The sequence below is a fragment of the Salminus brasiliensis genome, chromosome 1 (assembly GCF_030463535.1).
Source record: "Salminus brasiliensis chromosome 1, fSalBra1.hap2, whole genome shotgun sequence".
Taxonomy (NCBI): Eukaryota; Metazoa; Chordata; class Actinopteri; order Characiformes; family Bryconidae; genus Salminus; species Salminus brasiliensis.
In genome coordinates, this window is record NC_132878.1 from 33268600 (window position 1) to 33283395 (window position 14796).

At 41.0% G+C, this 14796-nt stretch overlaps 1 protein-coding gene across 1 annotated transcript; it reads right to left on the minus strand.

Annotated features, from left to right (window-relative positions):
* Nucleotides 1–2840: 2840 nt before the first annotated feature.
* selenol (selenoprotein L) lies at nt 2841–14650 on the minus strand. Its single transcript, XM_072693781.1, is given in 10 exon segments — nt 2841–2960; nt 3309–3446; nt 5203–5325; nt 6279–6393; nt 7239–7366; nt 9312–9352; nt 10198–10256; nt 13938–14031; nt 14136–14309; nt 14629–14650. Coding segments are annotated over 10 exon segments (1014 nt in total).
* Between the last annotated feature and the right edge of the window lie 146 nt (nt 14651–14796).

Genomic DNA, 14796 nt, shown 5'->3' on the forward strand with positions numbered 1-14796 from the left:
ACATCATACACACCATAAACATGTCATATTATGTCCAGTAATATAACAGTAGATGTGTTCCATACAAAGTATTTGTGTGAAACTTACATTGTCTGTTATATTTAATGAATGTGTTTTTTAACCCCATTGACTGGGTTCTCCATGTTAGAAATGTTGCAAAAACCTGCTTCTGAAAAGAACACCGTTATCACGGAGGCGCCGTCCCAAACTGCACACTCTCTTCTCTATTTAAAAACTAGAAGTGCACTCAACAGGATAGCAAGTAAGAGAAAGCTCCAGAAATGGCTGCAGCCTTTTTAAACTTTCTTTTAACACATAATGTCATGTGTTCAATCAGAGCTGGTAAAAAAAAAATTGCAAACATTAATATGCATCAACATTTTAGAGCTTATAAATTGTGCAGAAAGTCGATGGAGCTATAGCTTGTGTCATGTCACCATCACGGGTACCCATCATGGCAGATACATCCATATACAGATGTCATGAGTTTAAATGTGCATGTCACATACATGGTCATGACACCACTCCCAATATCTATCTTGACAGTCAGTGGTCATGGTAACATGACACATAATCTTAGTCTTCAAATGCATGCATATGACATGTCTTTGGCTTATGTCTATGTTGTGTAGCATGGTTGATGTACAGTGTTATTATATAAATGATCACTGTTATGCCAGCCTAGGACGGCTGTCTACAAATGACATTGTAAATGATGATCATAGGGGTCCAAGCACTACACACTATTATATAGCCAGAAGGAGACAAATGATGGGTTTTAAGAATGACCTCTATGTATCTGATGTGATTTGTATCTGAAGTCAGATTTCATACAGAAATAGAAAACAGTACATTGTTCTCTTAGAGAAAAGGGAGTGGAACCAGAGTTCCTAATTTGGGCATGATGCTGACAACCAAATTACAGGTCTTTAGTAGTCTACACTGGTCTAGAGATCTTTTTTTTATTTTTCAGAGACAACATTTGGATTGTTTTAAATCGAGGCATAACGCACACCTTGTAAACCTTTAAAATATGCATATCATTACATCCCAAATGTATTTGTACAGAGCTTTTTAGAACATCTTTACAAAAGCGACTGTGGCAAGGAAAAACTCCCTGAAAGCTGAAGGAAGAAACCTGGGGAAAAACCAAGACACACACATAGACATGCATATACAGTACACACACATATACCATGGTATTACAGGAGTAGTAGATCAAAAGTAGTAGATCATCATACTTCAAATATTATATCTAGTAGCATTCTCACATTTTCAGGTTTGACAAAAAAAACCCTGCACCAGATCACATTAATCAAATCAGTCAATCATTTTTTCTCCATTGCTCCGTTAGTAAACATGTGCTTCACATTCATGAGATTATTATTTAGAAGATTTAGTCAGTGTATAAAAATGGTCCATTCATCTGTAAAAATAGTGTGAATGACAGTGCAACTGCAGACTCAACATAAGAGAAGCTGAGTGGACCAGAAGGTGTGTACTTTTTCAGAAGTGACTCTTCTACCTGAATTGGAGTCACCTCGTCATTCTCACAGCATCTGGTACAGCACTCTCTCTCTCTCTCTCTCTTGAGTCTGCAGAATTCACTTCAACCCTGCAAAGTGAACGTATGAGGAGCCAAGTTGCTCCTCAACTGAAACCGACTGGACTCCTGAAGATCTTGGGATAAGCTGGCGTATAAATAAGGCGTTAAAGCAGAAGAAAAACAAAACACTTGGGTGCACGTGGCTGATTTTCCAGGCGCAGTGTGACAGTAAAATGATTTTCACTGCAGATACTCAGCTGACAGTGTGATTTTAGCCAAAATCTGGCAGAATCTTTAACCTCTCAAACTGCAAAGACTCACATTTCAGTTCTTCATAATAATCATAGTAGTAACTGAATAATTTATAGTCACTGAATCATTTGTAACACTGAATAATTAATAGTTACAAAATACTTCACACTGATGGCTGAATCATACTTAGATAATGGTAGTGTATGAATAATTTATAGTAATTAATCAAGAGTAACTGGTAAATCACTTACTGCATTGTGTCACACAGAACTTAATGAATAAAATTATAGAAGTTACAAAATAATGCATAGTAATACTTGAAGCATTCATTGTAGTTACTAAATACTCCACAATGCAAAGCAGTTAATAAATTAATTAATAAATTATATTAAATACATTGTAGTTTAGATTCACATGCTGAGGTTTTAAGATGAATAAGAATTACATTAAAGAATATCTTATATATGAACATGTAACTATCACACGGACTAAGAAATTAGAGTTATTAAAAAGAGTCATTAAAAAAACAACAAAAATTTTGCAATTTGCCAAGAAAATAAGTGTCTGGTTTACATTAGTGATTAATCTAATAAGTAAAGTAAAAAAATAATTGTAGTTACTGAATACTTTTTAGTATAAATAGTCTATAAACATAATGAGTAATTCGTAGCAGTTACTGAATGATTTAGATGAAATATGTCCAAACAAGAAAAATATTAAAGGGTAAACTTGCAGTTTAAGAGGTCAAAATAATTCAATCTTATATACGGACAACTGTGTATATGTTTACTTTTTGCAGATTCTAAGCTGGAAGAAATGGTCAAACTATGCTGGACTAAAGCCCATCAGCACTGGAGTTATCACTATGCTAAATGGTGTGAAGAAACATTCATTTTTTGCTACCTCCGTTACTCTGCGTGCTAAAGAAGTACATTTAAGACAGTAAACCATGCCTTGGCTGATTAATGGCATTTGGAGGAAAGAGGTGGGAAGTAAACGTGAATCTGACTGATGGTCAAACTGTCGCTTTAAGCAGAGGCAGTTAAGATGAAGCCGAGAGGGCAGCCAGGATGTGTTCAGCCGAAGGCCGGTCCACTGGGCTCTGACACTGGTGGGAAAAGATCACTGTACCTCCTTCATCCAGCACAAAATCACCACCCATCTATCAGCCAAAGAGGAGTAGAGAACAGGAGAGAGGTTGACAGCAAGTGAGAGAAAGAAATAAAGAAAACACGACCAACAGAGAATACAATAACAAGACAGAGGAGGGAATGAAAGAAAACATGTTTTTCTTTCAGTTGGTGTTAAGCAACATTTCCAAGGAATTCTGTTTCATTTGGATTACTGGAGCCCATTCCGTTCACATGAGCAGCATTCCAGGAAAGATGCAAGCTCCGATATTCCCCAGATTTAATCAGAAACATTTACAGACTTGTACCTGCAAAAGCTGGGAGCTTATTCATCAGTGGTGCTGTCAATGTAGCCTCATGTGCTAAATGTAAAAGGGTACCTGAAAAAGGTCTTCAATAAACTGCGGAGGAACTTGAGGAATGCTCCGCTTGGTCACATGGTACTTCGCGTAGCTTAGCATGTTGTTGAACTTCATCACTTTAGCAAAGGAGGAGCCCAGAGAGAATGCCTGGTAGACCTAAAGCAACAGAGAACAGGAAATGATCACACAGCCGTTACAACAGGGTTCTCTGAACAGGAAGTTTTTTCTGGAGCCAGGAACAGAAAAGTCTAGAATATCTGGTAAAATGTACAAATTGTTTTTGAACCTTTGTGAACGCCCTCTTTTCCACCAGCGGTACAGACTGTGTTCAAAGGCTACCCACTCAGAGCACCCAACCGAATAACATGATCCAATTATCTTGTCACAGCAAAACTAAACTAAAACTAAACTAACAGGATAACAAAAAACTAAAATTAAACAATTAACTAACTAAACTAAACTACACTATTAACTAAACTATGTATACCTAAAGCTAGTTCATAATACTAAATTAACTAGCTAACTAAAAAAAACTAAAAACAATGAACTGAAACTTGTAACTATCCATCTAATTAAGAAATTAAACTGAGTAATGAAATACAGAATAAAGGGCTTTATTTAGCAATTAGCTACCAAACTCTCTAAGGAACTAAGGAGCTACCTTATCGTCACCTATCAATGAATAATTTAATTAGTAAATTAACACATTTACTGATTAAGGAACAGATTAGCTAAATAATGAACAAATTAATAAACTAATCAATCCCCTAATTACTACAAGAATGCACAAATATACCAATTGGTAAACAAACTAATGAACTAACAAACAAATATGTTGATGGACAAACTATCCTACTAACGAAAAAATTGAACCAACTGACTAGCTAACAACCTTGCTAAAAATTAACTACTAAACTACCCAGTTATTAAACAAATGAACTAAAAGACTATTTAATAATAAGCTATTATAAAACTAATAAAAATACATCGATTAAATAATTGTGTTAACTAAAATTAATCACTAAGAAATGAACCAATTAGGTAAACAGACTAATTAGACCAATTAGGTAAACAAACTAGTGAAGCAAAATGAACAAATGATCTAGAAAGAAACTTAACAAACATAAACTTTTAAACATTTAATATGAGGTTGCAGATTCTCCATGAGGGAGGGTACTGCACTTTTCTGCATCAGTCCTGTGAAAGCCTGCATGGCTAAAAATATTCTCTGGTAAGGAAAGAGTCCAGTTTGTGTGTGTTTGTGTTTGTCCATGTCTCGTGTTCCTGCATGAGACATGTCACGCTCCCAGCACCCAGTGCTGTTTTCCAGAGTTTCTGTTGGTAAGCAAACCGTGCAAGAAATCAATTCCCAGAATGATTTCTGGGTACAGGTTGTGCTCTTTGGGTGTCAGTTAAGTATGAATCAGACACAATCAAGTGTGTATCTGGTCAATCAGGGACTTGTATGAACAGACACCTTAAGGGCCAGAAGCGACTGAGGCCAAACAGCTGAGGCAAAACTTAAACCACACAGCTGAGTCAGGTGGCACAACTCCAAGGCCATGTTCCTGTTGCTGTCAAAGCAAAGGCTGCCCAGCAACCAAACAAAGTTCTCCAGGGACAGCTGGGCCTTGAAGGCAGTTTGGGCAGCAAAAGGACAATAAGCTATGTAAACTGACTGATGTTATTTTAGGATCCTCAAACTTCATGAATAGTCTATAGCTCCTGAATAATTCCTATTGCTCTATTACTGCAGTTTAAAATCCCAAAGAACCACAGCAAACACATACAACCTTCCTCACACATGACTCCAAACACTAGTCACCTTGATTCACCACAGCTAGACATCTAAATTAAGAAGTGTTACAGTTATGGGATCCTCAGGTGATGTGTGATTTGTGACCTTTCTGACCTTACGCTCGGGATCAAAGACCATGTCAAAGTCACAGCTGGTCTGAGTCAGCCAAAACTCTGCCCCCTCCAAAGAACCGTACGAAAGCACCAGAACCCGCACATACTGAGCCTCAAGAGCAGCCTGAGAGGGAGAGAGAAAGAGAAAGAGAGGTGAAGGTTTCTTGGCACTAAAGGACAGCAGAGAATGTTCCAAATGGAAATGAAATTCCACAGACTTTGGCAACCTTATCACTGCACAGCAGGGCTCTGCCAGGGAATGTAGCAAAACATGGAAACAATCAAAGTGAAACTGAGGACTGCAAGGTCAGCAATGTCCAGATTAAAAAAAGGAACCTGAAACCACTGTAATTACAATATAATGCTAAAAATAAGATTTTAGGAAAATTATAGGTAGGGTTTGGGTGCTATTGCCAGTTTTTAATCACATGGGGGGGGGGGGGTTATCAGACAAATTTTACAGGTGTAATTACAGTATTCAAATATTTTATTACAAAAATAATACAATCAGAACATCAGCATCAGAACAGTGCTTATCCTATCTATAATAAATATATATTATAATAAATGTTAGGCCTGAGTGTAAATGCATGCATCAATTACCCTTTTAAACATATTAACGTTTAGCCATTAGAATCTCTCTCTGACCACAGACTAATAGCAGGCAAAATGGAGGCAATAAAATTGCGCCAGCTTTTACTAAACCATTTTTCTTACATTTATTTACATTTTTTGCCAGATAAACTCACTGGTTTACAAATAATAATTGGTTTACCAATAGTGGCAGGTTGTCAAATTGGGGTATCGAAGCCAAAACCCTGTTCTCATTAACCCAGGGCTCTAACCATAACGGTCATTCAGTCGTTGAGTTCAGTCTGGCTTAAGAACATGAAACCATTTAAATTCTAAGAAATATGATCCATTCTATTTTTAGATGAACTTAATTCTTCTTTATACAACACAACCATCAGAATTAGCATGAACCATAAACCATATTAAAAATGATAAAAGTGCAGTTCTTACACCATACATATACTGTGCGCATGTCCAGTAACCAACCGCTCATTGGAATTTTACCTTATTGTCCTGAAGCTCAGTCAGGTGGTCTCGTCACGGCAGTTATCCGAAATGCCTGAGAAGGACCAGCAACAGTTTTTGCCCTTTACCCAGGTACTGAACCAGAGAAACAGTCCTACACACACACACACACTTATAGAGCATTCAGTACAGTCCTCTCTTAGCCTAACACACAATACAGCTGCAATTCAAATCAGACTTATCAGCAAAATGTACAAATTTCCGCTGTTTACCATAAATTAATCAAACAAGACCAACTTAAATAGCTCAACACAACTAACAGAACAAGAGCTTTCTCCATATTTAACACACAATGCCATTTTTAGTGACCACTGCAGTCTCAGAATTATTCAACCCCTGAACAGAAACCCTCATATAAGCACACATTTGCAAATCAGGGGCTTTATTAGTTGCATCAGGTGTGCTGCATCAGCCTCTGCTGGTTGGGGCATCTCTAAGAGTGGAACTGGGGATCTCCTGCTAACATGGCCAACTCTTATGGTACGTAGCCACTGCAGGCAAACTTGTCATCCCCAAATGCCACCCCTATTTATTTTCTATGGGTAGTAGCAGACAAATGCGTGAAGGACCGCCCAACCATTAGCTCTGTCTGCACAGCTCTGTCTGCACGACATGGACAAAAATCAAATAAAGGCCACTGCTCTATTTGATCCTACGCTGCAAGAATACAGAGACAAAAGTAAAAGAAATGCACAGCATGGAAGAAGGTCTCGGACATCATCAGGGTTCCTAGTGAGTTAAAATACAATGCTGCTTCGCAATAATAGCAGGCCAAATACAGACCTTTATTAGAACTATGTTTATGAGAACAGTCTACTCTATTTGAGAAGACCATTCCCCATTACCTTTCATTCCTGATAGCCATGTTAGCAATCTGCAGAGTGTTCAGCTACTGAGCGTTCTATACCTGATGTGTGGGGAGTAAGGTGTAATACTCACTGTTTAGTTCTGACATCAGTAAGCTGTAAGTCAGGGCTTAGCATGTGTGCTGGCGGAACGACAGAAAGAGTCCCATCACTCATCTGGGTCTGAGTGTCCAAGCGGGCCAGAAACCCATCCCACTTGGCCTGTTGATCAAAAGGAATGTGTTTTGAATTTGAATTTGTGACACAAGTCACTGTTCAGATGGGGGTATAAAAAAACTTTTTTATTCATATTTTCATTTTAGACACTAATCAGCTTGAGCTAACATTAGCATGGCATGTTGCTAAAAGCTTGCAGGCAACAGCAAGGGTTCCCCACACTTCATTACGGCTCTTTTATCAGTTTACTGTTTATTTATAAATAAAATAAATGATAATTTTTTCTGTATTTAGATGTGATCCAGTCAGCACAAATGATCAGTATGAACATAATAATACAGTCCACTAATATTTAGCCACATTTTACAAGTGTTGTGATCCGTGCCGTTAAGCTACAAGCCTGGGATTCCTCTGAGCACAAATAAAAGGTTGTTGGGAAATGGTAGAGCGAGCATCAGATGAAACACTCTCTCCACCCATTTAAGATGATCTTAATATTAGGAAGCTGTTGAGGACGGTTTCTCTGTATCTGATCACTCTGTCAGTACTGGTTTCACTGGTGTGTAACTGGGTAGTAACCAGTCACTGCAGACAGAGAGGATTATTTCAGACTTCAGTTTAAAAAATGTGGACGAGTGACGCGCTTCAGGGCATTTTTACACCTGAAAGTCCAGAGGAAGGTCTTAACCAAGGCTCATGTTTTTGTTATGTTGTATAACCCTGAACCAGATACTTTTGGTTTCACACTGCAATTTAGTGAGTGCACCAAAGAACTTCAAGGGTGAGCGTCTGGGGTCAGAGTGTTGTCAACTCGACGGGACTCTCTTTGAGTGCACTAGCGTCAGACAGCAGAATGAGCGTAACAGATTATGCTCCAAGGAGTCCTTTCATTTCTGTTTAGAAATAAGGGTCAATCAACATTTAAAGTGTAACTGTGTCTTTAAAAAGATGAAAATATCATGTAAATGTCAAACAAATGATGAGAATGCTGACACGTGACTTTCTTGGTTTTTTTTTTCAGACATCCATTAACATCCAAAAACCAGTGTGCTTCACAAAGAATCAGAAACACAGTGGCAGTGTTCTGATGTTTGCTATGCTGGAAAATTCAAGAGAAAGAATTATTTAGAAACAGACACAACAGAAATTTGCAAGCGAAATCTGTTGCAACTTCCCACACACAAAAGGAGGGTCGGATTTCGGCACAATGCTAGTTATTTTATCCTGCTGTTGTTTCTAGGTGCCTCATTTCACATCTACTATTTTGGTGCGGATCAAACTGAAAATTCTGAAGATCCGGACCAAAGAAGGTAACCTGCGTCCCAAAGCCTAGACTGCAGCCGAGGTAGACTGCATTTCTCAGTCGATACGTCATAGAAGGCTGTTCCACAGAGAAGGAACTTTCGTATACAGCCCAGAAATGCAGCCTACGTTCTGTGGGTTTTCAAGGCAAATGACGCAACTGATGGATCTTTCCATCTGTCGGTTACCCATAGTTCTCTGCGCACATCTAATAGGAACCCTCCATAACAGAGTTTAAAACAGTTAAAAATACATTTTTTAGAAGTGTGTGTGAGACCAATAGGCTACTAAGCAGGAGTCTTCATAGGACAGGTCCCACAGAGGATCCGCCCTACCTTAGCTGCAGCCTAGTGTTTGGAATGCAGCTTTCCTTAGTACCCTTGGAAGTACGGTGAACCAGTTTCGGGTGAAACCTGCGCTTGTGAACTTTAGTTCTGCATTACATTCATCAATTTTTGCACACACACATATCGGCTATGTGTACTATGTACTTAATGGGATGCACTAAACCATGATGGTTGGGGGCGAATACACATACCGCTACTCCCCTACAACCAATCAATGAAAACACATGCAGAACCAAATAAACTGTGACACAATACAAAATATCAAAGTGACATTTGTAATCCAGATAAAAAAATCAAATAACTATATTAGAGAGAGAGAATATATATTTAGCATCACATACTTCCAGCTGCACCAACTCTTCAACACTATCCTGGATCTCTGTGTTCCTAATAGAAAAGTTAAAGAAAAAATTCAATATAACAATAATGAATTAACTTAATAATTTACTTTATTACTGTGTCAGTTTAACATTACCCACACATATTTACTTATCAACACAATCAAATGTGACTGTTCTATTTAGAAAAGGTGTCTCATGTATGAAGGAGATGGCAGTTTCATCTTAGCTTCCAACTTTTCCTAAATTTACATGAGTGAAATCAAATGTAATGAAACTGAATTTCCCTCACCAGTCCAGTCTATATAGAGAAAACTTTAACCTACCACAATTTATCCCCGCCCATTCTTATTCTTATAGGACAGCCAACCAGTGCAAAGTCCATTTCAGTTCTACACCAGGAACTATGCAGCTCCTAACAATATTCCCCTCCCTGTCTGAAATGTTTTAATGTAAGTTGCTATGGGTAAGAGCATCAGCCGACTGTAAATATTATCTAATATCTGTCCAAGCCTGTTTAATCCTGAGCGTTAACGAAAGGTTGGAAATGTTGTATAAAAAAAATTAAGACCCTTTTTGAAACATAAAGCTGCACAAATGTTACCAGTGAACCTCAGAGAAAGAAATATAATACAAGAAGATATCGGACTAGGGCCTTTAAGCTAATACTGTTGTATTGGCCAATATCGCTGGGCTTTGATGCGTTCATGAAACCGAACAGCACATATTGAAACAAACCTTCAGAAAATGCAAAACGTGTGGGATTTGTCTTCACAGCTGTGAGACCGCATGGGAGAAACATGAGTCTTAAGAAAGAGACATGAGACAGAGACATGCACTTCAAGAATCATGATTAATCAAGTGCAACAAGTAAAGCCCCTCTTTCGTTCTTTCTGAAAGTGCTGCTCCCACAGGCTCCCAGCTTCTCCCCTGGTTTTCACAGAAAGGCTGAAAAATATCAAGAATATTAGCCATACGTAAGGTCAGGCCATGGGGAAAAACATTAGACAGATGATGTCAACAATATGCAAGAGAAAAGTGAATCACGGATGGAGCAAATATCTGTCTTTCACCTGTTGAAGAAGCTGGCACCTGCAGCCTGTGATCCACCTGCAATCCAAACCTGAGTGAGCCCCTAATGGAAAACAGTCTACAGGAATAGTAGGAACAAGACAGGAATGTCTATATCCTATAGACCAATACACACTACACTGGAATCTATCGAACACTTTAACATAGGAGTTGGTGACCTGACATAAATACACAATACCTCAAGACAAAGCTGAGCAATATGATGATATTTTTTCATATTGTGATAAATTGTGTTATCGTGATATCAATAAGCTTTTCTAAGTTTATGGAGGATACTGTTAGTGCATAATAAACACTGATCTGCTGCAGGTTTCAGTAACAACAGACTGTTTTAATCCTCCTCTCAAGGATTCTCCTTCTCGACCCGAGGAAGTTTTTTTCCAGATCTCTGTAAAGCTGCTTTGTGACAATATTTGTTATGAAAAGCCTATAGAAATACATTTGAATGAAACCGATTTAAACTAAACTAATTTGAATGAAACTGAACTGATTTGAATTGAACTGAACTGATTTGAATGAAACTGAACTGATGTGAATAAAACTGAACTGATGTGAATTGAACTGATCTGAATTAAACTGATTTAAATGAAACTGAGATTTTAATGACACTAAACTGATTTGAATTGAACTAATTTGAACTGAACTGATCTGAACGAAACTGAACTGATTTGAATGAAACTGAACTGATTTGAATGAAACTGAACTGATTTGAATGAAACTGAACTGATTTGAATTGAATGAAACTGAACTGATTTGAATGAAACTTAAGTGATTTGAACTAAACTGAGCTGATTGGTCTTTGAGGTTCACTTCTTTAGTAGGAACAGAAGGTGTTAGAAACAGGAGATGTTGGGAACAGGAGACGTTAGAAAAAGGAGATGTTGGGAACAGTTGTGTTGGGAACAGTTGTGTTGGGAACAGGAGACGTTGGAAACAGGAGCTGTTGGGAACAGGAGGTGTTGGGAACAGGAGACGTTGGGAACAGGAGGTGTTGGAAACAGGAGGTGTTGGGAACAGGAGGTGTTGGGAACAGATGTTGGAAACAGGGGGTGTTGGGAACAGGAGGTGTTGGGAACAGGAGACGTTGGGAACAGGAGACGTTGGGAACAGGAGGTGTTAGGAACAGGAGACGTTGGGAACAGGAGGTGTTGGGAACAGGAGACGTTAGAAACAAAAGGTGTTGGGAACAGGAGATGTTAGGAACAGGAGGTGTTGGGAACAGGAGGTGTTGGGAACAGAAGGCGTTAGGAATAGGAGGTGTTGGGAACAGGAGATGTTGGGGACAGGAGACGTTGAGAACAGGAGACATTAGGGACAGGAGGCGTTGGGAACAGGAGGTGTTGGGAACAGGAGGCGTTAGGAACAGGAGGCGTTGGGAACAGGAGGTGTTGGGAATAGGAAACGTGAAAAGTTGTGAACAGGAGGCGTTGGGAATAGGAGGTGTTGGGAACAGGAGGCGTTGGGAAAAGGAGGTGTTGGGAAAAGGAGGTGTTGGGAACAGGAGGTGTTGGGAACAGGAGACGTTAGGCACAGGAGGCGTTAGGAACAGGAGGTGTTGGGAACAGGAGGTGTTGGGAACAGGAGGCGTTAGGAACAGGAGGTGTTGGGAACAGGAGATGTTAGGAACAGGAGGTGTTGGGAACAGGAGGCGTTGGGAACAGGAGATGTTAGGAACAGGAGACGTTGGGAACAGGAGGTGTTGGGAACAGGAGACGTTAGGCACAGGAGGCGTTAGGAACAGGAGGTGTTGGGAACAGGAGGTGTTGGGAACAGGAGGCGTTAGGAACAGGAGGTGTTGGAAACAGGAGGTGTTGGGAACAGGGGGTGTTGGGAACAGGAGATGTTAGGAACAGGAGGTGTTGGGAACAGGAGGCGTTAGGAACAGGAGGTGTTGGGAACAGGAGACGTTGGGAACAGGAGGCGTTGGGAACAGGAGATGTTAGGAACAGGAGACGTTGGGAACAGGAGATGTTAGGAACAGGAGACGTTGGGAATAGGAGATGTTAGGAACAGGAGGCGTTAGGGACAGGAGGTGTTGGGAACAGGAGGTGTTAGGAACAGGAGGTGTTGGGAACAGGAGGCGTTAGGAACAGGAGGTGTTGGGAACAGGGGGTGTTGGGAACAGGAGGTGTTGGGAACAGGAGGTGTTGGGGACAGGAGACGTTAGGGACAGGAGGTGTTGGGGACAGGAGACGTTAGGGACAGGAGGTGTTGGGAACAGGAGGCGTTAGGGACAGGAGGCGTTAGGCACAGGAGGTGTTGGGAACAGGAGGTGTTAGGAACAGGAGGCGTTAGGGACAGGAGACGTTAGGGACAGGAGGTGTTGGGAACAGGGGGTGTTAGGAACAGGAGGCGTTAGGGACAGGAGACGTTAGGGACAGGAGGTGTTGGGAACAGGGGGTGTTAGGAACAGGAGGCGTTAGGAACAGGAGGTGTTGGGAACAGGAGGCGTTAGGGACAGGAGACGTTAGGGACAGGAGACGTTAGGGACAGGAGGTGTTGGGAACAGGGGGTGTTAGGAACAGGAGGCGTTAGGCACAGGAGGTGTTGGGAACAGGAGGTGTTAGGAACAGGAGGTGTTAGGAACAGGAGACGTTAGGGACAGGAGGTGTTGGGAACAGGAGGCGTTAGGAACAGGAGACGTTAGGGACAGGAGGTGTTGGGAACAGGAGGCGTTAGGGACAGGAGGCGTTAGGCACAGGAGGTGTTGGGAACAGGAGGCGTTAGGAACAGGAGACGTTAGGGACAGGAGGTGTTGGGAACAGGGGGTGTTAGGAACAGGAGGCGTTAGGAACAGGGGGTGTTGGGAACAGGAGGCGTTAGGAACAGGAGGTGTTGGGAACAGGAGGCGTTAGGGACAGGAGACGTTAGGCTAACGCTGCTCACAAACACTGGACTTCGTGTCACCAATCTCAGCTCTGTAAATACACGCCAACAACATTACTCAGTCCTCTTACAGCAATCTTCAACTGTCCGGTGCTGATAACTCAGTGTGTTTTAGCGGGACCCCCTCCATAAAGAGGTCATACACACATCACCACACCTGTCCGCAGAGCTGAGCGCTAGTGTCTGGACCCGCTACTGGCTTCCTCAGTAAAACGCGGGCTATCGCTCCTAGGAAAGCGGCATACAAACTACAGTACCTCACTCAACAGAGGAAGTTTTAGCTCAAATACTTAAATAAGGACTGTCTGCGCTGTTTAACTCAACATCTGTTCTGTTTCCGTAGTCTTTTGATAGAGTTTGGTCTTTATTGACGTAAATAAAACTGGCAACGTTGGCCCAGCGTCTCGTGCCCTTGGTTGATGGACTGCATCAGGGGTGTGTGTGTGTGTGTGTGTGTGTGTGTGTGTGTGTGTGTTTTAATTACTTGGACAAATGGGTCCAGGAAAACGTACTTTTTTTTATATATTAATTTTTATTTAAAAAAAAAAAATAATAATATAAAATCTCTATAATAAAAGCATACAGTTCTGTGTGTAAAAATAACTGCTTTTAATCCACTGCGTAAGTCTCACTACTGCTGCTCTCTAATACAGCACGAGCGGTGTCCTGTGCTGGTGCTGCTGCAGCTCTACTGTGTAAACGGGGAGGAATGTGAAATGTGGGCGCTTAGGAGGGAAACGACCAGCTGCAGAAACAGAAACAGGACACAAATCATTCCTGACAAAAACAGAGCATGGCATCACCTGAATCCAGTTAAGTTAGTGCAAATACAGCAGAAGAGAAACAAACACATGCTCGACAACAGCAGCTGGGCCTCCTCTGCTTGATGCTCTGCTGCCCTGGTCATGTGGGTTTGGTGAGCAGGCTCCAGTTGGGCTGTAAGGCTGTTCGACTCACCCTGAGCTAGCTTTTTCTCCACGCCGTCCAGCTGAGCGCGTCCAACGCTGACCAGCTCTCTCAGTGCTTTAATGGGCGAGATTTTGCCCACACCAAGTCAGCTAGAGTCGGCCGTCTTTAGGCAAGGCTACCTGTCTCTCTCTCCACGGGCCACCTAGCGGCCACTGTGTTGAACTGCACTGGCCTACAAATGATAGTACTATACGATTCACACAAATAATAAACAGTAATTCACATTTTGAATTAAAAATTTAATTTACATCATTATATTGTACAGTTTTACACTGATCAGCCATAGTGATGTGTTGAGGACATGAGGTCTAGACGACTGCGTCTCCAGAAGGGCAGCTCTTGTGAAGTGTTCCTGTTATGCAGTGGTCAGTACCTCCCTGGCGAAGTACCTTCATGGGCACCCAAGGCTCAAAGCTATTTTGAGCCCCCTTATAGACAATCTAGATGAACATGAGTGAGTAAGTGAGTAAATGTGTGAGTGCATCAGGTCCATGAGGTTCATCACACCAAAAAATAATAATAATAAAATAATCAGGGCAGC